Source organism: Mya arenaria, chromosome 14, assembly GCF_026914265.1.
Source record: "Mya arenaria isolate MELC-2E11 chromosome 14, ASM2691426v1".
Taxonomy (NCBI): Eukaryota; Metazoa; Mollusca; class Bivalvia; order Myida; family Myidae; genus Mya; species Mya arenaria.
In genome coordinates, this window is record NC_069135.1 from 12401411 (window position 1) to 12425197 (window position 23787).

At 40.0% G+C, this 23787-nt stretch overlaps 1 protein-coding gene across 2 annotated transcripts; it reads right to left on the bottom strand.

Moving 5' to 3' along the window:
* Positions 1–6882: 6882 nt before the first annotated feature.
* Positions 6883–22429, bottom strand: LOC128218217 (uncharacterized). Of its 2 annotated transcripts, XM_052925825.1 has the most exons (19): positions 21759–22429; positions 20158–20237; positions 19924–19971; positions 18991–19105; positions 17873–17947; positions 17525–17613; positions 16051–16124; positions 14950–15026; positions 13111–13194; positions 12338–12408; positions 11968–12045; positions 10542–10602; positions 10230–10290; positions 9808–10048; positions 9484–9629; positions 9213–9331; positions 8311–8388; positions 7894–8028; positions 6883–7415 (listed from the first exon to the last, which is right to left on the bottom strand). In XM_052925825.1, the coding sequence occupies exons 1-19, from the start codon at positions 22230–22232 to the stop codon at positions 7245–7247; spliced, it is 2277 nt and encodes a 758-aa protein (XP_052781785.1). In that variant the 5' UTR covers positions 22233–22429; the 3' UTR covers positions 6883–7244. The 2 variants fall into 2 exon arrangements, with proteins under 2 accessions (XP_052781785.1, XP_052781786.1); XM_052925826.1 differs by lacking the exon at positions 19924–19971.
* Positions 22430–23787: the final 1358 nt, after the last annotated feature.

Consider the following 23787-nt stretch of genomic DNA (forward strand, 5'->3'; position numbering starts at 1 on the left):
CCTGTTTCGTTCATATGTGTTCCTGTTCCGTTCATAAGTGTTCCTGTTCCGTTCATAGGTGTTCCTGTTTCGTTCATAAGTGTTCCTGTACCGTTCATAGGTGTTCCTGTTACACTCATAGGTGTTCCTGTACCGTTTATAGGTGCTCCGTTTAGTAGGTGCTCTTGTTCCGTTCAAATGTGTTCCTGTACCGTTCATAGGTGTTCCTGTTTCGTTCATATGTGTTCCTGTTCCGTTCATAGGTGTTCCTGTTCCACTCATAGGTGTTCCTGTTCCGTTCATATGTGTTCCTGTTCCTTTCATATGTGTTCCTGTTTCGTTCATATGTGTCCCTGTTCCGCTCATATGTGTTCCTGTACCGTTCATATGTGTCCCTGTTCCGCTCATATGTGTTCCTGTTCCGTTCATATGTGTTCTTGTTCCGTTCATATGTGTTCCTGTTTCGTTCATATGTGTTCCTGTTCCGTTCATATGTGTTCCTGTTTCGTCAAGTAGGTGTTCCTGTTTCGTTCATAGGTGTTCCTGTTTCGTCAGGTAGGTGTTCCTTTTATAGATGTTCCTGTTTCGTTCATTGATGTTCCTTTTATAGATGTTCCTGAATCGCTCATAGGTGTTCCTGGTTGTGTAGTAGGTGTTCCTGTTTTGTTTATAGGTGTTCCTGTTTTGTTTATAAGTGTTTCTGTTTCGTGTAGTAGATGTTCTGTACATAGGTGTTTCTGTTTCGTGTAGTAGGTGTTCCTGTTCCGTGTATAGGTGTTCCTGTTTTGTTTATAGGTGTTCCTGTTCCGTGTATAGGTGTTCCTGTTTTGTTTATAGGTGTTCCTGTTGGGAGCAAGACAAATCGGCCCCTTACCAAATCGGCCTACTACCAAATCGGCCCCTAAGACGTTTCGGCCCTGCCATTTCGTCCCCTTAATTGAAATGACTCGAGACGTTTCGGCCCCTTAGTGATTTTCAATAGAGACATTTCGGCCCCTTAATTTTATTTTATTTTTTATCTTGAGTATAAAGAAAAACATTGTAGGTCGTCTTATAAATGTCAATGAGATCTGTAAATAAGTTGTAAATAAAATCTTTAAATTTAAAAATAGACAGATATGCATGAAAAACATTGATATGACTGATATAAAAATATGATTAAAATCTTTTAATATAAAATGTTAGAAAATCTAAGAAATTTTATTTGTTATAACTGTTAATTATTAATTGATCATTAAAGACTTCAAAGAAAATTTGTCTTTGAACCATGCGTTCTTTTTTGCAAGGCAAACTGTTAGTGTTGTGGGTGTGAAAAAGACATTCAAAGACGTGTGAATGAATAATTGTCCTTAATTTGTTAATGTTATTTAGAGTTGATTGAAGAAGATTTGAGTAATATAAACAACGTAAGTATACATATTAAATCGTTTCTAAAAGTGGGTACCATTTGTTTTAAACGTGTTGCGTTTTTTAAAAATGCCTTTACATTTCAACCATTAATTTGTTATCTATGTGGTATACTATTGCTCCAGAATAATTATTAATTATTATTTTTGACAATTAGTGTTTTATCTAAACATAATTAGGAAATAATGTTTGTTTTATAGATATGAATTGCAAACAAGATACAACTTGATAGTTCAAATGCATTTTAACAAGAGTAAAACAATATATACGTAATAAAAAGTGAAATAATATTCTGTTTGAGGTGCGAAGAGATATTTGGTATTAATCTAAGTGTGAGAATTAGCGGTTGGGAAAGTCGGAACAAACCTTGTAGACGTATTTATAAGCTTGTAAACACAAAGTGTCACAATTTCAATGCCTGATACCTCTGTGGAATGTGACAATTCGCCATAAGACCGTCTGTCTAAAATCACCGTTTAAGCCAGTATGGTTTTGCATACGTATTCAATATAAGATTAATAATAGTTTTTTTTCATCCTTATATATACCTGATTTGAATATAAATAACTGAATTTCATAAAATTTATAACTTGTATCGAGAGCGTTACAGGAACATCAACGCCAGGATCATGGATGAGTGGGACTCATACGATTCGCATAAGGTCACCTGCGAGGAGTTCCTGAAAAATGTTGGTGCCATCTACGGCGGGCGATAGGTGTTTGGTCAAGACTGATGTTAGACAATGGACATGTCATTATACATAATATTAGCAACATAGCTATGTAAAATATTTAAAGATTATTTAAAAAAAATGAAGTTTATACATTTCTTCTTCAACTCTATTTCGTCTTATAAAAATATCTCGTGAATAAATCTTTACATGTTTTCAAGTGTACAGATATTTTCTTTAAATCTATTTTTATCTATATCTTTGTATGCATGTATATAGCTTTGTCTCTTAAAATAAAAAAAAAATGAAATTACATGTTTTTTACTTATATCTAGAAATAAAATAAAAATATGTTTTCAAGTGTACAGATATTTTCTTTAAATCTATTTTTATCTATACCTTTGTATGCATGTATATAGCTTTGTCTATTAAAAAAATAAAATGAAATTACATGTTTTTTACTTAAACAATGTATTTAGATATAAAAAATAAAATAAAAATAAGGGCCGAAACGTCTCGGTAATCAGGGGCCGAAACGTCTACGGGATGGGGACGATTTGGTAAGGGGCCGAAAAGGTAACCGTTTGAGCTAGGGGCCGATTTGGTAAGGGGCCGATTTGTCTGGTAGCCTTCCTGTTTCGTGTAGTAGGTGTTCCTGTTTTGTTCATATGTGTTTCTGTTTCGTCTAGTAGGTGTTCCTGTTTTGTTCATATGTGTTCCTGTTTCGTCTAGTAGGTGTTCCTGTTTTGTTCATATGTGTTCCTGTTTCGTCTAGTAGGTGTTCCTGTTTTGTTTATATGTGTTCCTAGTAGGTGTTCCATTCATAGGTGTTTCTGTTTCGTGTAGTAGGTGTTCCGTTCATAGGTGTTTCTGTTTCGTCTAGTAGGTGTTCCTGTTTTGTTCATATGTGTTCCTGTTTCGTCTAGTAGGTGTTCCTGTTTTGTTTATATGTGTTCCTAGTAGGTGTTCCGTTCATATGTGTTTCTGTTTCGTGTAGTAGGTGTTCCGTTCATAGGTGTTTCTGTTTCGTCTAGTAGGTGTTCCTGTTTTGTTCATATGTGTTCCTGTTTCGTCTAGTAGGTGTTCCTGTTTTGTTTATTTGTGTTCCTAGTAGGTGTTCCGTTCATAGGTGTTTCTGTTTCGTGTAGTAGGTGTTCCGTTCATAGGTGTTTCTGTTTCGTCTAGTAGGTGTTCCTGTTTTGTTTATATGTGTTCCTGTTTCGTCTAGTAGGTGTTCCTGTTTTGTTCATATGTGTTTCTGTTTCGTCTAGTAGGTGTTCCTGTTTTGTTTATTTGTGTTCCTAGTAGGTGTTCCGTTCATAGGTGTTTCTGTTTCGTGTAGTAGGTGTTCCGTTCATAGGTGTTTCTGTTTCGTGTAGTAGGTGTTCCGTACATAGGTGTTTCTGTTTCGTGTAGTAGGTGTTCCGTTCATAGGTGTTTCTGTTTCGTGTAGTAGGTGTTCCGTACATAGGTGTTTCTGTTTCGTGTAGTAGGTGTTCTGTACATCGGTGTTCCTGTTTCGTGTAATAGGTGTTCTGTACGTAGGTGTTTCTGTTTCGTGTAGTAGGTGTTCTGTACATCGGTGTTCCTGTTTCGTGTAGTAGGTGTTCTGTACATCGGTGTTCCTGTTTCGTGTAATAGGTGTTCTGTACATCGGTGTTTCTGTTTCGTCTAGTAGGTGTTCCTGTTTTGTTCATATGTGTTCCTGTTTCGTCTAGTAGGTGTTCCTGTTTTGTTTATTTGTGTTCCTAGTAGGTGTTCCGTTCATAGGTGTTTCTGTTTCGTGTAGTAGGTGTTCCGTTCATAGGTGTTTCTGTTTCGTGTAGTAGGTGTTCCGTACATAGGTGATTCTGTTTCGTGTAGTAGGTGTTCCGTTCATAGGTGTTTCTGTTTCGTGTAGTAGGTGTTCCGTACATAGGTGTTTCTGTTTCGTGTAGTAGGTGTTCTGTACATCGGTGTTCCTGTTTCGTGTAATAGGTGTTCTGTACGTAGGTGTTTCTGTTTCGTGTAGTAGGTGTTCCGTACATAGGTGTTTCTGTTTCGTGTAGTAGGTGTTCCGTACATAGGTGTTTCTGTTTCGTGTAGTAGGTGTTCTGTACATCGGTGTTCCTGTTTCGTGTAATAGGTGTTCTGTACGTAGGTGTTTCTGTTTCGTGTAGTAGGTGTTCTGTACATAGGTGTTTCTGTTGCGTGTAGTAGGTGTTCTGTACATAGGTGTTTCTGTTTCGTGTAGTAGGTGTTCTGTACATAGGTGTTTCTGTTTCGTGTAGTAGGTGTTCTGTACATAGGTGTTTCTGTTTCGTGTAGTAGGTGTTCTGTACATCGGTGTTTCTGTTTCGTGTAGTAGGTGTTCTGTACGTATGTGTTTATGTTTCGTGTAGTAGGTGTTCTGTACATAGGTGTTTCTGTTTCGTGTAGTAGGTGTTCTGTACATCGGTGTTTCTGTTTCGTGTAGTAGGTGTTCCTGTTTTGTTCATATGTGTTCCTGTTTCGTCTAGTAGGTGTTCCTGTTTTGTTTATTTGTGTTCCTAGTAGGTGTTCCGTTCATAGGTGTTTCTGTTTCGTGTAGTAGGTGTTCCGTTCATAGGTGTTTCTGTTTCGTGTAGTAGGTGTTCCGTACATAGGTGATTCTGTTTCGTGTAGTAGGTGTTCCGTTCATAGGTGTTTCTGTTTCGTGTAGTAGGTGTTCCGTACATAGGTGTTTCTGTTTCGTGTAGTAGGTGTTCTGTACATCGGTGTTCCTGTTTCGTGTAATAGGTGTTCTGTACGTAGGTGTTTCTGTTTCGTGTAGTAGGTGTTCCGTACATAGGTGTTTCTGTTTCGTGTAGTAGGTGTTCCGTACATAGGTGTTTCTGTTTCGTGTAGTAGGTGTTCTGTACATCGGTGTTCCTGTTTCGTGTAATAGGTGTTCTGTACGTAGGTGTTTCTGTTTCGTGTAGTAGGTGTTCTGTACATAGGTGTTTCTGTTTCGTGTAGTAGGTGTTCTGTACATAGGTGTTTCTGTTTCGTGTAGTAGGTGTTCTGTACATAGGTGTTTCTGTTTCGTGTAGTAGGTGTTCTGTACATAGGTGTTTCTGTTTCGTGTAGTAGGTGTTCTGTACATCGGTGTTTCTGTTTCGTGTAGTAGGTGTTCTGTACGTATGTGTTTATGTTTCGTGTAGTAGGTGTTCTGTACATAGGTGTTTCTGTTTCGTGTAGTAGGTGTTCTGTACGTAGGTGTTCCTGTTTTGTTCATATGTGTTCCTGTTTCGTGTAGTAGGTGTTCCGTTATTAGGTGTTTATGTTTTGTGTAGTAGGTGTTCTGTACATAGGTGTGTCTGTTTCGTTTAGAAGTTGTTCCTTAAAGTAGGTGGGGTTTTTAATTTAGTATTCCCGTGCCGTTAAATGGTATTCCCGTTCCATTTAGCTGATATTCCATTTCGTATGTGTTATGTTGAGTTGACCTTCCTGTTCCGTACATTATATGTTCCTGTTCCGTTAAATATGTGTTTCGTTAAGTAATTGTTTGGTTTCGTAGATATACCGATTAGTAGATGTTTCGTTTAGTGAGTAATCCTAATTGATTGAGCCTGTGTTCCATTAAGTTGGCGTACCTATTTCGTTAAGTAGATGTTTCTGTTCCGTTTTGTAAGAGGCCCGTTTATATAGAGTTGGCGTTTCCGTTCCGTTAAGTAATTAGTCCGTTAATTAGATATTTCCGTTCCGTTAAGTAAGTGGTCTGTTTAGTAGGAGTTTCTGTTCCGATTAATAAGTGGTCCGTTAAGTAGACGTTTCCGTTCCGCTTAGTAAATGGTCCGTTTTGTATACATTTCCGTTCCGCTAAGTGAGTGGTCCGTTATGTAGACGTTTCCGTTCCGTTTAGTAAGTTGTCCGTTTAGTAGGCGTTTTCGTTCCGTTTAGTTTGTGGTCCATTTAGTAGATATTTCCGTTCCGTTTAGTAAGTGGTCCATTTAGCAGACATTTCCGTTCCGTTAAGTAAGTGGTCCGTTCAGTAGATATATCGTTCCGTTTAGTAAGTGGTCCGTTTAGTAGACGTTTCCGTTTCGTTAAGTTATTGTTCCGTTCAATAGGTCTTCCTGTCCCATTAAGTAGGCGTTCCTTCTCCGTTAAGTAAGCGTTCCGTTAAATTGATATTTGTTTTCGAAAATGTTTCGTTAAATATATGTTCCGTTAGGTAGATCTTACCGTTCCGTTTATTGGGTGTTTCGTTAAGTAAGTCTTCCGTTCTGCTTCAGGGGGTGTTCCTGTTCCCGTCCGTTTAGAGGGCATTTTTATCATGAAAGTCAGGGGGATTTTTCCTAAAAAATCTTCGGAGCAGAATCGTACTTAAACGAGATTTTCAAAAGTAAAAGGAGTCTTGGTAGAACGGAGCAAAGAGGTTACCCGTGCAGTCGTGCAGGGTGTTTTATTGAATTTTACATATATTTTTGACAAATTATTGCAATTTGTATGAATATGATATATAAATGAATACATGTTATATGTATGGTGTGTACATAATCAAACCTGTGGTTCATTTAAGCAAGACATATCGATATTGTGTAGCTTATTGTGGAGTTGCAGTAATTGAAAAATGTGCACATTACAAATAAAGACATAGCTATAACATTCTAGTGTTCCGTGGTATACTTCTTTTGCACATGACATACCTCCTTTCATCAGTAGAATGAACATTAACTGGAGTGTTGTCCATCGCCGATTTGTTTTCAGCAGAGAATGACCAGTGCATATGCAAAAAGGGTACCGTTTCAGGAGATTTCGCAAAGAGGGTACCGATATGGATACGCACCGTGGATCAAATAGGAATAAAACAAGAGTAAGAGCGATAGTTTAACACTTTATTAGATAAATATAATAATTAACTATTTACCAGAATGAATGGGTGAACATGAAATACAGGATAATGACGGCACTTTCACCAAACAGCACTATGAATGCACAAAACTATCACAGAAATGCTTAAGAAACCGGCAATGTTCTAAAAGAAATTGTTTAGTTGGTACGGCAACTCATTTACATGTATGAACATTAAATTGTGGACAATTGCATTCACTAGTAGTCCTTAAAGTCTTAATATATATAATTTTATTGTCACACGAAATGTTATTTCATTTCTTGTAGATCGAACCAAATGCCACATTTAATGCCCCGTGGTTTTCCAACAAAATCGTCCAACAATCCCACAACTCAGAAGGCAAACGCCTCCTGTACCTTCGTCCCCTTGAGTGAGTGTTTCATCTGGCGCCGGGCGGTTACGGCTTCAACAGAGCGGCAAAGGGTCGCCTTCCGAAAATGGTGCCAGTCAACGGACACCTGCAGCCGCGCCTGTAGCTCCTCGTCACTCGGGTACGGGCACAGCTGGGAAATAATAAGGCTTATCAGTATCTTCCATGGCGGAGAGTGTAAAATCGGTTCATTCCAACCCGAGCGATGTGTGTTTTGCGAAGGAGGTTTACCGAGGTTCCGTAGAACACCCTGTATGAGGTTGGGGTGAGCCTATCTTACACGAGCGGCTATGGAAGATGCTTTCCTCCCACTTCAGTGAAACAAAATAATGTAAAAATGTATTGGTGCGTAGTGAAAATAGTGTGCGTATTGATATGTGATAATTCGTGGTTGTGTGAAAACAATAAAAAAAGGAGTTTCAAACGGGCTGGCCAACTGCAGGATTCCATGCCTACCCTTAACATATCTTACGCAATCATAATCAATACACCGTTGTCCGTGCCCCGTAACAGTTTGTCTTAAACGTACTAAAGATGTACATGTTAAGTATTTGTATATTGCATTTGCCCGCTTGCACCGATATAACTGTGTACATCTTTCTCTGCCTTACCTCATTCCTCATATCTCTGAGAAGTTTTTCCGATGCGTGTTCGAGGTAGAATTGTTTGTTGAGTAGGAGAACGTCCGCCCCGCCGCTCACCACGGACAGGCTCGGCTGCTCCCCCAACACCACGTCCGCCAAACCCTGGAATCATACAACATACATGTATAGGGCGTACAAACCATGGAAACATACAGTAAAGATGGCGAACCCTGTACTCAGACTGTATTTTATTGAGGAATGTGTTGTACAAAACTACAATTGAAACTGTCGACAAAACATAATCTGGAAGGTTACTCTGTTGAAAGAAATTTGCTATATACTTGACATGTACACCTGTCACGACATATCAGGTTGCAATGTTACTACGTTTAGGACTTCGTTCAATAGGTTGTAGTTTAAGCAAAATCACTCGGGGTTACTTACAAACACTTGACCCTTGAGGAGCGTTTGCACGTTCACGAACTCCGGGTTCACGTTTCGTTCGTCTTCCGCTTCCTCCTCCTGCGGAACACACATTTATATTATAGCACAGCAATCGTTACCTCCAATAATCAGCCCCGACAATACATTTACATCGACTTTTCCCGACTACAAAAGTTCAAACAACGTCCCATATAGATAGCATTAACCATCTTCAATTACAAAACTCAGTCATTTTGACTTTAATAAGAGCTTTTCTCCCACCTCAGATAAGTAGATCCAAAAATTTAACCATGCTAAAAATTCTTATTTTGCCCACGGGCAGAGAAAAAACGCCCGTATGGAACTCCTTTTAATGGTCATCACATTGTAATTACCTCCCTTGTTGAAGACTGTCGTCTGTAGCATCATAGAAACCTTGTCTTGTTGCAATATTAAGAATGCTTTTTAGTTATTTCTCGTTTCAAATGTCACCATACAGAAGTTTTCACGCACCTTTCAAGAAATAATGCCTCACTCTCCTTAGAACTATTTAAAGACCGATTTCACTACTAACATAATCTTAATAACTGCGCGCATATCCATGAAAACCACGAATTATCCATATACATGCGCATTTATTTTCACTACGCACAAAAGAGTTCCAGCAAAGAATACATTTTTACCTAATTTTGTTTCACTGACGTGGGAGAAAAAGCATCTACCATAGCCGCTCGTGTAAGATAGGTTCATCCCAACCCTCGCGCAGGGTGTTTTGTAGAAACTCGGTAAACCTCGTTTCCGCGAAAACCCTGCGCTCAGGTCGGGATGAACCTATCTTACACCCCTGGCCATAGAAGATACTTAAATTCTTCATATTAGGATGACATTTTTAATTTAGACTAGCTACTGCCATTGAAGAATACCTTCCGTTTAAGACTGGGGTCTATGTCCTCTATGATGGTGCGTATGTGAGGCTGGTAGCCTAGCAACTCTGTCTCCTCCTCCTTTATGATGCTGGCACTCCTTTCACGCGAGCCCTTTCCTGCAAGGGTAAACGGCAAATACACATTAGAAAGGTTGATGCTTCAATATTTCTTTTTAAATGAAAGACCAAGACTGTATTGAGCTATTTATAAAATTTGCTGAGTAAAAGTCAGTGGTGATGGTACCAATGTCTATGCGTTCAATACTAACTATTCTTGACCCTAGGTAGAGTCCCACCCTGGCCGTCTGCGCCTGGTGGTTGCAGCCCGTCGGTGGTGCGGGCCCTGTGCATGAGGCTGCTGTGTGTGCGGTACTCGTCGAGATACTGGACGGGCTTGATTTCCGATAAGTCTACCCTAAAACACAGAAATTATCTTAGGAAAAAGAAATCTAAAATGTTTTATTTGCTTAAAATATTGCCATGTACATATCTTTAGAATGCATATAGATCAAGATATATCGGCGTTTAAAATATCATAATTAGCATCTAAAGTTGTATGACAATTATTACAATCTAGTTTTGGGAAAACAAACTTAAAAGGCCAGAGGTTCGGTATCTGAGGCGCTCGTTTTGTGGGCGTGTCCTGACTGCGTGGCGTGGTGTCTCCACTCCCGGGGCCCGGGTGCTGGTAGGGGACTGGTCGCCCCGTGGACAGCAGCTCTACCTCCTCCCCGTTCTCCAGTGGCACACCCACTTCCGGAAGAAACCGCCGCCACTCAAGCCGCCGTATCACCACATCCCGTCGCTGTCGATCGGTCATCGCTTCGGGCTTTTCTGGAGTTAAAAGAAATTTACGATGATGAGTTCGCACTCTACATATTTAAGAAACAATTTCATCATTTCAAGTTGAGTTAAGATGATTATCAAATTACAATTAAAAAAAAAAAGAAACGGTAAATTTGCAGAAAAAGCTACTATATTATGTTAAAAAGACATCTGTTCAAACAACACTCACTCTTTTTCTTCCATTCGAGCGGTTCTACCCGTTTGAGCTTTTTTAAAACTTGAACACTTCCCTGGAACGTAGATGAATGTAACTGAATTCATCAGCATGGTATATAGGAAGAGGGACTCTTTTGATTTGCATATGTTAGAGATGACAAATAAATAACATCTTTATCCTAAGCCATTGAAGTTGCTAAACATGGTATACATTGTGAAGTGTTGTAAAATACCTTTAATACCCAATGACCATTGGCTTTCAAAAACTAAAGACATTTTCATGTAATGGTTCTTCAACTCTTTTATCGATTTGAAATTTACTTACGGATTTGACAAAGATGAGCCAATCTGAGTACAGGGAATCCCGCACGATCACCTCCTTATTCCTGAAATACATACAGTCTGAGTAAATGAAATCCCTTTCTTTCACCTCCTTATTCCTGAAATAAATACAGTCTGAGTACAGGGAATATTGCACAATCACCTCCTTATACCTGAAATACATACAGTCTGAGTACAGGGAATCCCGCACAATCACCTCCTTATTCCTGAAATAAATACAGTTTGAGTACAGGGAATATTGCACAATCACCTCCTTATTCCTGAAATACATACAGTCTGAGTACAGGGAACCCGCACGATCACCTCCTTATACCTGAAATACATACAGTCTGAGTACAGGGAACCCCTTTCTTTCACCTCCTTATTGTTGAAATAAATACAGTCTGAGTACAGGAAAACCCGCACAATCACCTCCTTATACCTGAAATTCATACAGTCTGGGTATAGGGAAACCCGCACAATCACCTCCTTATACCTGAAATACATACAGTCTGAGTACAGGGAAACCCGCACGATCACCTCCTTATACCTGAAATACATACAGTCTGAGTACAGGGAAACCCGCACGATCACCTCCTTATACCTGAAATACATACAGTCTGAGTACAGGGAAACCCGCACAATCACCTCCTTATACCTGAAATACATACAGTCTGAGTACAGGGAAACCCACACGATCACCTCCTTATACCTGAAATACATACAGTCTGAGTACAGGGAACCCCTTTCTTTCACCTCCTTATTGTTGAAATAAATACAGTCTGAGTACAGGAAAACCCGCACAATCACCTCCTTATACCTGAAATTCATACAGTCTGGGTATAGGGAAACCCGCACAATCACCTCCTTATACCTGAAATACATACAGTCTGAGTACAGGGAATCCCGCACAATCACCTCCTTATTCCTGAAATAAATACAGTCCGAGTACAGGGAATATTGCACAATCACCTCCTTATTCCTGAAATACATACAGTTTGAGTACAGGGAACCCCTTTCTTTCACATCCTTATTATTGAAATAAATACAGTCTGGGTACAGGGAATATTGCACGATCACCTCCTTATTCCTGAAATACATACAGATTGAGTACAGGAAACCCCTTTCTTTCACCTCCTTATTCCTGAAATAAATAAAGTCTGAGTACAGGGATTCCCTTCTTTCACCTCCTTATTCCGGTTATAAATACAGTCAGAGTACAGGGAACCCCTTTCTTTCACCTCCTTTAGTAAAAGATGCGATGAACGGGGGCAATATAGGATCTAAAGTACTTATTGACCACTCCCCTCCACTGACGTAGGGTGCTTCCATACTTATATAGTAGAGGAGTGGCCATTTATTGTTTTGCCGCTCGTTGTGTACGTTGGTACGTTTTGCTTATTGTGGGCTAATAGGCATGGACTACTTACTTGAAGTAGAGAAACTGTGACTTGCTCGGGTGCTCTGGCAGGAGATGCAGAGGCCAGCCGGAGAGACAGCTCAGGTTCCTGAATTGTACAGATTACACACAACCATCAGGTAAAGAAATATCAGTTTATATACTGTCAACTAATTTTACGCATCGCTCGAAAAACGAACCTAGCAATCTTATGATTATTTTTTTACATATACATGTAAATCGTAAGGCTACGATGATGTGCCTCGGACAGATTTAACCCAGCAGTTAGTTTTAGAGTATAACCCGAGCATAAGGAAATAGGTTTTTATCACGAACACGCAACACTGACAGTATTGGGTAATTCTAATGGTCTTACAAGACAAAGGAAAACAGACTCGTACCTGAGGAATATTTCCTGGTCGGGATCGTTGATGTTTTTCACCCCGCCCGCCATCAATATTCTATGGTAGTCCTGTGAACAGTGAAGAACACTCCTATGTATATTGTAGACTTTGTAAGTACTTTTTGTATTTGAAATACGTTTTGACATCCATTTTAACAATTAGTATAGGCAAACGTCCATGTTTTACGAATTCAACGATTGTTTTCAAGGGTTGCGATAGCGACCGCAGGGATAAGTTCGTTTAATTTCTAATTTACATTTATAACTATAACCGACTCATTAATCAATGAAACTCAGGTAATGCACCAGTCAATTATAATCACGCCCAACCCCAGGTCCGGGGAAGAGCAGAGTTTTTGACTTTCGGTCCAGCCAATCAAAGGTAGAATCCCCGCCCTGCAAGGACAAACTGCTGGTAAAATTCCCGCCAAATGCCCCCGAGCCCCGGGGACATGATAGATAAGGCCCATTTCCCGCTATTTTTGGCGCGAAAACAAAACCACCGCATTCACTCGGCACTGTGGGTCCACATGGAAGGTAAAAAAATGGCCCATTTTCTCCGGTTTACCCCCGGACCCGGGGCGGCCGTGGTTACAATTGACTGGTGTATAAGTATGACAAATTATATTATAAAGCACAGTCTGAAACTGAAATAGCGGATATATAAAGGTTCTACGTGTGCTGATTGGCTGGATAACACTCGATGAACTATAATAAAAGTAAGCAACTATACAAAATATTATAAAAGATGAAATAATAGTAGTGTGTAACCTGGGCGGAGATGCTCATAAATTCGCATGTCTCTTTACATATGACGGTCGAGTTCCGCTTCGTGCCGTTAATGATCGCCAGCTCCTAAAACAGGTAACAGTGGGAATGATGACATGGCGTGTATACAGTAGAAACGTTAACCACACTGTATACAGTAGAAACATTAACCACACTGCATACAGTAGAAACATTAACCACACTGTATACAGTAGAAACGTTAACCACACTGTATACAGTAGAAACGTTAACCACACTGTATTCAGTAGAAACGTTAACCACACTGTATACAGTAGAAACGTTAACCACACTGTATACAATAGATACGTTAACCACACTGTATTCAGTAGAAACTTTAACCACACTGTGTACAGTAGAAACGTTAACTACAGTAGAAACGTTAACCACACTGTATACAATAGAAACGTTAACCACACTGTATTCAGTAGAAACGTTAACCACAATGTATACAATAGATACGTTAACCACACTGTATTCAGTAGAAACGTTAACCACACTGTATACAGTAGAAACGTTAACTACAGTAGAAACGTTAACCACACTGTATAGAGTAGAAATTCAATTAAAGGCTAAACGTTTGTATGACCTCAGTTTATTTTAATAAAATGAGTATTATTATTTTGTATCTATGTTCAGTAATTCAATTTCTTTGACTATGAACTATGAGACAACTATTTATCAACTTTAAAATCGTATTCGAAACGATACATATAATGGGTTTTAAAGTAAACTATAATCACAATAGCTTGTACTTTTGTATTCATTTACATGCCAGCAGAAGTAATTGTATCAATAATTGCACAGCCAGCAATGATCGGGCTGTTGGCGTTTGTTTTACAATTACATGTTAATAATTTCTCAGGATTTCTGAACATTCTTATTGTAACAGGATCAAGTGTTACCAAATATGGTTTATGGAAAGAAAATATTTCAATTTTGATTATTTGAAAAAGAATATAAATTCTGCGTGTTTGCAAATATTGATAACGATCGGTCCGACGGAAACGTTGGCTTTACCCGAAAGTGCATCATTAGCAGACGTATTTGGCTCAGCGTTTGGTACGATATCACTTGGACTTTATACACGAAAGCCTGGCCCTTGTAAAGGTGAGCCACATGACGGGCGTACCGACCCCGCACGCATGGCCCTTGTAAAGGCGAGCCACATGACGGGCATACCGACCCTGCACGTATGACCTTTGTAAAGGCGAGCCACATGACGGGCGTACCGACCCCGTACGTCTGGCCCTTGTAAAGGCGAGCCACTGAGAGGGAGTACCGACCCTGCACGCCTGGTCCTTCTGAAGGCGAGCCACATAACGGGCGTATCGGCCCCGCACGCCTGGCCCTTGTAAAGGCAAGCCACATGACGGGCATACCGACCCTGCACGTATGACCTTTGTAAAGCCGAGCCACATGACGGGCGTACCGACCCCGTACGTATGGCCCTTGTAAAGGCGAGCCATCCCGCACGCCTGGCCGTTGTAAAGGCGAGCCACATGACGGGCGAACCGACCCCGCACGCCTGGCCCCTGTAAAGGCGAGCCACATGACAGGCGTACCGGCCCCACACGCCTGGCTCTTGTAAAGGTGAGCCACATGACGGGCGTACCGACCCCGCATGCATGGCACTTGTAAAGGCGAGCCACATAGTGGGCGTACCGACCCCGCACGCCTGGCCCCTGTAAAGGCGAGTCACATGACTGGCGTACCGCCCCCACACGCCTGCATGGCACTTGTAAAGGAGAACCACTGAAAAGACGTACTTACCCCGTAATATGTGGCATTTGTAAAGTAGATTCACAATACAGGCGTACTTACCCCGAACGTCTGACCCTTGTAAAGGTGAGCTACGGGACGGGCGTACTTGCTTTCTTCGTCCATCACCATGACCACCACTGGAACGTGAAAACATCAGGTATAACATTTTTGTACACCAGAGCCATGATGCAACCTCTGATAAGTGAGAATGAAATGATAGTGTTTAACAAATATTTGTAATCAAAATGAGGACCTTGGTTTCTCACACATATTATAGAACATCTGAATTTCTTTAGTGTAAAAATACTGCCTTAAACTGCTCGTTATTTGATTTTAAAGTAAGATGATGTTTGTTTTGTTTTAAGAAGTACATCATTTGGCCAAAACTCGTAACACGATTTATTCGGTGGATTTAAAATTGTACTTTAGGATAGTTGTTCCAAGATATATCTGTCTGTGGTACTGCTTGGTAGTTTTGGTATTTGTTTAGATTAATAAATAGAATAACTCAATGCTTACATTTGGGAGGGGGGATGCAACCTACATGAACTATGTGAGAATCAGAGAGCTACCCTAAAATGTATAAGGAAAGTGCGATTCATAAATTTGATCAAGTGGTGAGTTACCTTATGTTCAATTAATCTATCTTATCAGGAGGCCTAAGTTCTTTTTCGTAAAAGGAATTTTTCGGCACGAATTTTATCATTATTACATTCGTGTCTCATCTATTGAATGAGAAATCCACACGCTTTGCCATACTGCAATAGAATTACAATATAATGTGAGGCCCTGTGAACTTTGTTGAGTGCATATGGCCGTATGCGCAATTTAAATATTTTAGATTTATCGAGTTGGCCGGAGTTCCAATGAGTACAAGTAGAATATGTCAGGTTCAAGACAGGGGCTAAAATAACAGTTTCCGTTACCTCTACTTATGCAAAATCAAAAGTCTCGTGTATAACTTCTTACATATATATAAAAGCTACATAAAATACACATATTTTAGATAATGAGATAATTAAAACTTTAATTATATTTGAAAGGATGCTTTATTATTTGAATAGTCAAAGGGTTTTTTTTCAGTTTCTGACGAAAAACAAGCACACCATATCTCTACTATCCTGGTACACGTCAAAAAGAAACAAAGCTTTCCCTAGTTACCTGCTCCTGACAGTATGAAGTAGTAGGCGGAGGCTGGGTGTCCCTGCCGCACAACCACCCGCTTGGACTCGTACCTGGGGAGAGGCAATGTAATCAATCATTTGATAAAATAGTTAATTAAATCAACATTTTAAGGTTAATATCAAATAGAGACATTCGTTGTTGATATTCATACTAGTTGTTGATATCCATACTCGTTGTGGATATCCCTATATATCTACTTATTATGGATATCCATACTCGTTGTGGATATCCCTACTCGTTGTAGTTATACATACTCGTTGTGGATATACATACTCGTTGTGGATATCCCTACTCGTTGTGGATATCGAAACTCGTTGTGGATATCCTTACTCGTTGTGGATATCCCTACTCGTTATAGTTATACATACTCGTTGTGGATATCCATACTCGTTGTGGATATCCATACTCGTTGTGGATATCCAAACTCCTTTTAGATATCTCTACTCGTTGTGGATATCCATACTCGTTATGAATATCCCTACTCGTTGTGGATATTCACACTCGTTGTGGATACCCATACTCGTTGTGGATATCCATACTTGTTGTAGATATCCATATCCACAATCCATACTCGTTGTGGATATCTCTACTCGTTGTTGATATCCATACTCGTTGTGGATATCCATATTCGTTGTGGATATCCCTACTCGTTGTGGTTATACATACTCGTTGTGGATATCCACACTCGTTGTGGATATCCCTACTCGTTGTGGATATCCAAACTCGTTGTGGATATCTCTACTCGTTGTGGATATCAATACTCGTTGTGGATATCCCTACTCGTTGTGGATATTCACACTCGTTGTGGAAACCCATACTCGTTGTGGATATCCATACTTGTTGTGGATATCCATATCCACAATCCATACTCGTTGTGGATATCTCTACTCGTTGTGGATATCCATGCTCGTTGTTGATATTCACACTCGTTGTGGATATCCATACCCGTTGTTGATATCCTTTCTTGATGTGGATATCCATACCAGTTGTTGATATCCTTACTTGTTGTGGATATCCATACTTGTTGTGGATATCTCTTCTCGTTGTTGATATCCCTACTCGTTGTGGATATCCATAATCGGTGTGGATATCCACACTCGTTGTGGATATCCCTACACGTTGTGGATATCCATACTCGTTGTAGATATTCCTACTAGTTGTGGATATCCATACTCATTGTGGATATCCATAATCGTTGTGGATATCTCTTCTCGTTGTTGATATCCCTACTCGTTGTGGATATCCATACTCGTTGTGGATATCCCTACTCGTTGTGGATATCCCTACACGTTGTGGATATCCATACTCGTTGTAGATATTCCTACTAGTTGTGGATATCCATACTAGTTGTGGATATCCCTACTCGTTGTGGATATCCCTACTAGTTCTGGATATTCATAATATGTCAACAGTCAACAAACACAGTGACATATGTCCGTTGATGACTTACTTTTCGTACAGGCCGACCTGGGCAAACTTGCGCTGCATGCGGTTCGGGTACTCTGCTATACTCTTCAGATTCCGCATCCCCAGCACCACCTGGAACAGACGGACAGCTGGTGGCTACTTGTTCGTGAACTTTGAACCTCCAAGACGCTTTTACATTTCAACTATCATACTGTTTTAGCTTGCAAACTCTTTGTCTGCGATGACGGAAATGTGAGTTTTAGACTAGAAAATAGAATAAATTACAGGATGTCTTTTTTTCTTTCAATGCGCGCAGTATTTAATCTAAGACTTGTAGATGTATACATTCTTTCTCAACGTAACAGCTTCGAATGGACTTATGTTTACTTACGTGGTAGAGCTCGTCCTCTGTGCGCTCTGCCTGCGGCTTTGACAAGATGTGCTTGATCTTCTCCGGTATCCGCATCTACGACATTAACGACAACAACAGCAACTTTATCTTGTGTGAGGCAAGCACTAGTGTACACCGCTAAATTCGTGCATTCACATTATAATAATTATAATAATCATTCAGATCATAATAAGCATCATCATATTACTTTAATATCAATACAGTCTTTATGTTAATAAAATTGCAAATAATGATATTATGACAGTATTGACTAATTTGCCATGTGAAATAAAAGAGTTTTGAAATAAATTATATGGTTGTCCGGTTAGCGCAGTGGTTAGCGCACTCGCTTCTCACCTAGGCGACCCTGGTTCGATTCCCGGCCTTGGCGCATGTGAGTTTGGTTTGTGGTCACCAAGCCGGACAAGTGGGTTTTCTCCGGGTTCTCCGGTTTCCCCCACAACACAAGACCACACTCTCGCGTTAAATCGTGCCAACGAGAGTGATTAATATAATGTTGTAATAACTTGTTTCACAATCGTTGTAAAACAAATATGTTTAAACTAAATAAATTATAAACAACACTATTCACTTACAATGGTAAAAAGTTAAGTCATGGAGATAGATGGTTTATATGTCCGCGATATTGAACAAACCGTGTCATGGAACAGTGACATGTTCTGTTTAAACATAATTATGAGAACTTAAACTTTATGCAGTTTCGAAAGGTTTTCACTTTTATTTAAGAGGCAAAAAAAGTTGTAAGTGATAATTTATGTTTGAAGGGTATTTTATTTATAACTAGATCTATTTCATGTTTTGAATTAAGCGTTGACCTTGTTTATATATTGTAAATCATAATTACTTGATCGTGTATTATAACTATGTGGGTAATAAGCCTATAAACTAATAATCTATGTCCATACATCAGTATATATATATACGAAACATACGCCATCAGATTGCATGATTTTAGGCGGGAACTTACGTTCTCGTTTGATGGTATATCGTTTGTGAAACTAACCCCTGTTCCTGAGTATATGTCAAAGAAAGCTTGCATCAAATGAGTATTGTGAAGTACCATGACAACAGGCCATTGACCTACACCCGAGTCATACCTGTCTGTTGGCCTTGAACTTCGAAAGGTCGATAAGTAGGTCGTCTGTCGCCTCATCCTCGTGGAAATGCAAGCGTCTGATGTATGGCGCAAGCTCGTCATCCGCTTCGTTGATCCTGGTCGAACCGGAAATGATTACCACGTGATTTTAAACTTATGCATTTTCTTCAAGAGTTACAGATGAGTTGGGAGTTTGATACTTTTAGAGCAAGCGACATCATGGGCGGTTCTTTCACAATCATTTTATATAGTTATACAATTTGTATGAATCATTTAAATATTACGTGCATTTTGGTTGCTTCAGTTATATGAGAAACCATTATTTAAATAGCGAATCTATTTTTTTTAAAGTACTGTTTTGTGTATTAAAATTATACATTATAGATATGTGGTATATATATATACACTATTTCATATAGTAGCAAAATTAAGTATCGTGCCTCCAATGGTACATGTACATTCATTTTTCAATTAATACAAGTTACGTAAATAAACAAAACCTGATAAACCGAAAGAAGTATGTAAACAAAATGATATTTCATAAAAACGGGGACCTGTACTTAACCGTGATAACGGTTAATAAATTTGAACTAAACTCTATTAAGTCATTAGGCTTAGTACCACAACCAAAAGCAAAGGTGTAACATTAATTCTGCAAGGTCGAGTATTTCTGACATTTGTAAGCTAACTCCACCATTTTAAGGCAATTTGCAATAAATTGTGATTTATACAAGCAAAACGTGGAATGTTAATGCAAGCTAAGGTCAATGACCCCTTCAAGAATGTGTGTGTTTTCTTCTTCAAATTAGTGAAATAAATCAAGAAATGTGAGCACATTTAAGAAAGCCAAAAGCTTGCGACAAAGCAAATAACAACTGTAGAAAACTAGTGCATGTGCATGGAACGTGCGAAACCCCGTCCAAACATACGCTACCTCGGTCCGTCGGGGAGGCTTTCAAACCACCCATCAGTGCTTCTCACTCTGCACAAACGGAAACACATCCATTTCTTAAATATATATTATGCTTAAGCGTCCAATTGTTATAAATAATGGTGCAATGCATTTATGCAATTGTATAATCAATTACGTAAAAAACAAATAATGTAATAACAATACGTCCAAGTATTCTTAGTTTCATCTAACCGTATCTATCTGAGTTCCACTTACCTGAGACAGTGTTGCTTAAAGTTCCGGGAGCAGAACACAGCTAGGCGACCCGCCATCCGAAATTTAGCCATCAGCCGCTTCTGAAAATCGAGAGCATGCATCTGGTTAAAGCGCCGCCGCTCTAAAGCCGGGTCCCGCCACCATCTCTCCCGAGAGAAGAGTAGTGGCCTGACGGCAGCGCCAGAGCGTTTCCACAGCCGCCGGGGACTGGCGGTCGACAGCGACACTCGCAGCCTCGACCCATGGATGCTAGTTCTAACAATGGCTTTAGCGCGAACAGTCCACTGGTCATTTAATGTGTGAAATGTCATTAACGTTGGTAAATGGACTTGTTTCGAGGCGACACACATTTAAAGCAACACCATTAACTATATGTATATATATAAATCCCTGACTAAAACATTTACTTGTAACGACTTTGGTTAAATAAACAAATACTCTCATCTAATAGAAACAATATTTTCATAATTAACGATTAACGAATTAGGTAAATTCTTTAATTTGAAGGCCGAACTGCAAAAAAAGCCTTCTGGGCACATTCCCTCGGTATTTTCTCGTAAAGCCATCACCCGCCGCGGCTTTCGGGTTCGCTCTCTAAGGCTTGGACAGAAGTCCTTAATGATTTTCTGTCTAATGACTCATCTCTCAAGTTAATACCGGAATATATCTTTGATACTGTCATAGCAGAGATAAGGGGCGATCAACCAAAGATGATCATCACGAACGTAATCCGGCAGCCTATCGCGCGGCCAAGGCTAGTACCATCTGACTCGTAATCCGGCGGGCCTACCGCGCGGCCGGTGCTTGCATTATCTGACACGTTATCGAGTGGACCTACCGCGCGGCCAGGGCTAGTATCATTTGACTCGTAATCCGGCGGGCCTACCGCGCGACCGGGGCTAGTATCATCTGACACGTTATCCAGTGGACCTACCACGCGGCCGGGGCTAGTATCATCTGACACGTTATCCAGCCGACCTACCGCGCGGTGTCATCTGACACGTAGGAGAGGCGGGGAATAGCATCATCTTACACATTATTAGGCGGACCTACCGCGCCGTCGAGGCAAGCGTCATCTGGTACGCAATCCGTTCGGCCTACCATGCGACCGGGGCTAGCATCATATGGTTAATCAGCGAGACACGGCAAACCGTGTCACTAGAGGCCGGGCCTTGTATACGCCGGCCACCAATAAGACAACAACATGTTATCACACCGATATGTTAAGAATTTCTGACAGGTCACGACCTCATGCGCTTTTAGCGTTGTAATGCAAAACAAACTCATAAACAGCTTTAAGTGCTTACTAGAGAGTGTCTGATACACCAATTTGTTTGGTCTTTTAAGGTGATACATTGGAGATGTATTGTTTATCATGGGTTTTTTTATTATATGGAGCCGGTGTTATTAAGTCTCACAAAAAGGTCTAATGGCAGGAAAACGTATGCAATAAAAAATGATGTGTATACAATGTATATCATAACACATTACGGTACATAACCCCGAACGACAACGTCCATTTTCTACCATTCGTTGCAAGTCTATATGAAAACGGATATGTATTCACCGCAACCTTCCATTTCCGGTCCCGTTTCACCCACCTTTCTATCCAGCCACTCCTCCTCCGTCACCGCCGGAATCTTTGACTTCCGCCGCTGACCGGAAATACTTCCGCCTCCATGACTCCCCGTGTGAACCTTCAGCTGAACTGACCCGCGTCTGTGGGAGAATTTCGGTACGACCGAGAGCGCTGCTGTCAGGTGCGCGTCTGGCTGACTAGAGCTTCGCCGCGTTTTGATGTTTGGTGGAGTAAATGAAAGACGTCTAGGTGTGGTAAGACTGCCCGCCGAAGAATGGATGTTCTTCGATGGCCTTCTTTTGGCGACTGGAGTCAAGGATTCCCACCTAACGGTCAGGTGACGTATAGGGGAAGCCGTGGACCGAGAGAGCTCTAAGGCGGACTTTCCACGGTGGAAAGATGTCACATGGAGTGTCTGACGCCGTCGTGTTGATACCACATGGTCCGGGACAAGCATTGTCCTCGCTTTGAGTATATCAGCACCGAAATTATCCATGATAACAATCAATAACTATTCAGTAAAATTCTGTATATTTTTGTGCGGGCATTTTGGCGTCCATTTTAGCATCTATGATACGTTTCGGACTTAACTATCACGAAAATCCATTTGGAGTCGATATTTGATGACATAAAATCCAATCGTGTGCCCTATCACTTAGTTTTAGTAATCCCGACGACATTATTCCTGATTTCCCTGGCCATCTATCTAAGCACGAGTCTTCAAACTAAGTGTATTGAGATAGGTATAGATAGTTTATTAGAGGCTATGTAGGCTAGCGTGAGCGTAATTAAAATAATTGTGATTCAAATGATAAGCCACTGAAAAATGAAGGTTTTATTTCATAATTATAATATCGCTGTGACTTGAGTCAACAGCGGGTGTATCAATTGAACGATTTAAGTGTTCTTTATGAATTTTATGTATTCAACGGGTCAAAATATTATTTGACTAACTTCTTAAGAAACCATCTAACCATAGTTTCTTTCGTTCAAATTAAATTTAACGTAGTCAACTTAGACAAATATTTTTCACAAAAAGTTCAAATTATTCCAACATGGCGAGTTTCTGGAGGTGTTATGCACTGCTCTCGTTATGTGCATTGATCAAGGTAGATAGGACTCTTCCAAGATATCTGTTTAAGCCCAAACCGAAGAGACCATCAGTCGTATCTCCGCATTCCCGGGTTGCCAATGGGTTTTATACCAGCGGTATGGTAATTATGGACAATTAAAAGAAATGCCGTCAACACTACAGGGAAAAGTCAAGAGCTAAACAAACAGATCATAAAACATAACAGGGACTCATCTGTCTATCGGCATGTGATGGTCGCATACAATAATGGTCATTCCTTACCATAGTACCAAACCAACAGAGAAAAGTGGTTTCGAGAAATGTCTTACTTCCGTTGGTCGTAACGATCACTAGTGAATATATGTAGCCTCATTTGCGAGCTATCTATAGCAATCTTGTCAAGAAGATGAAGAAGTTAATTTTCCTTATATTATGTACTTAGTTTTACAGAAAGGCATGCAATGACGGTCAATGTTATCAACGCCGACAATAGTGCAAGGCTGTTTAGTTGAGCAAGGTGCATTGGACCATTTTGGCTCTTCAAATTCGGCTCGACGCTAGCCGTGGCTCTTCACAAATAAAATGATGAAATCAAACAAACAAATGACTATTCGGATTGATTTGTAAACATAACGTTTAGCAAATCAAACAAACAAAAAAGGACAGCTTTGTCCTAAACGATTTACAGTGATCAACTATCGTCTCATGGGGAAGAAATACCGTGTTTTCTGCAACTTTCTTATAAATTAAACACAGTATCCTTCATAAAGACCACTGTTTTCAATTGCATTAATTGTGGTACATCTTCTTTGGGAGTAAGAGTGCATCTTTAAACGTTTCCGATATTATAGTATGATCTGAGTTGTATCATGCCATTGGCCGGAGCTTTAAATGTTCCGGTAATCATTCAATGACTTTGTACATCAGAAATATCAGAAAGAACAGTTGAAAAATACAAAACTTTCAAGTCACACCGAAA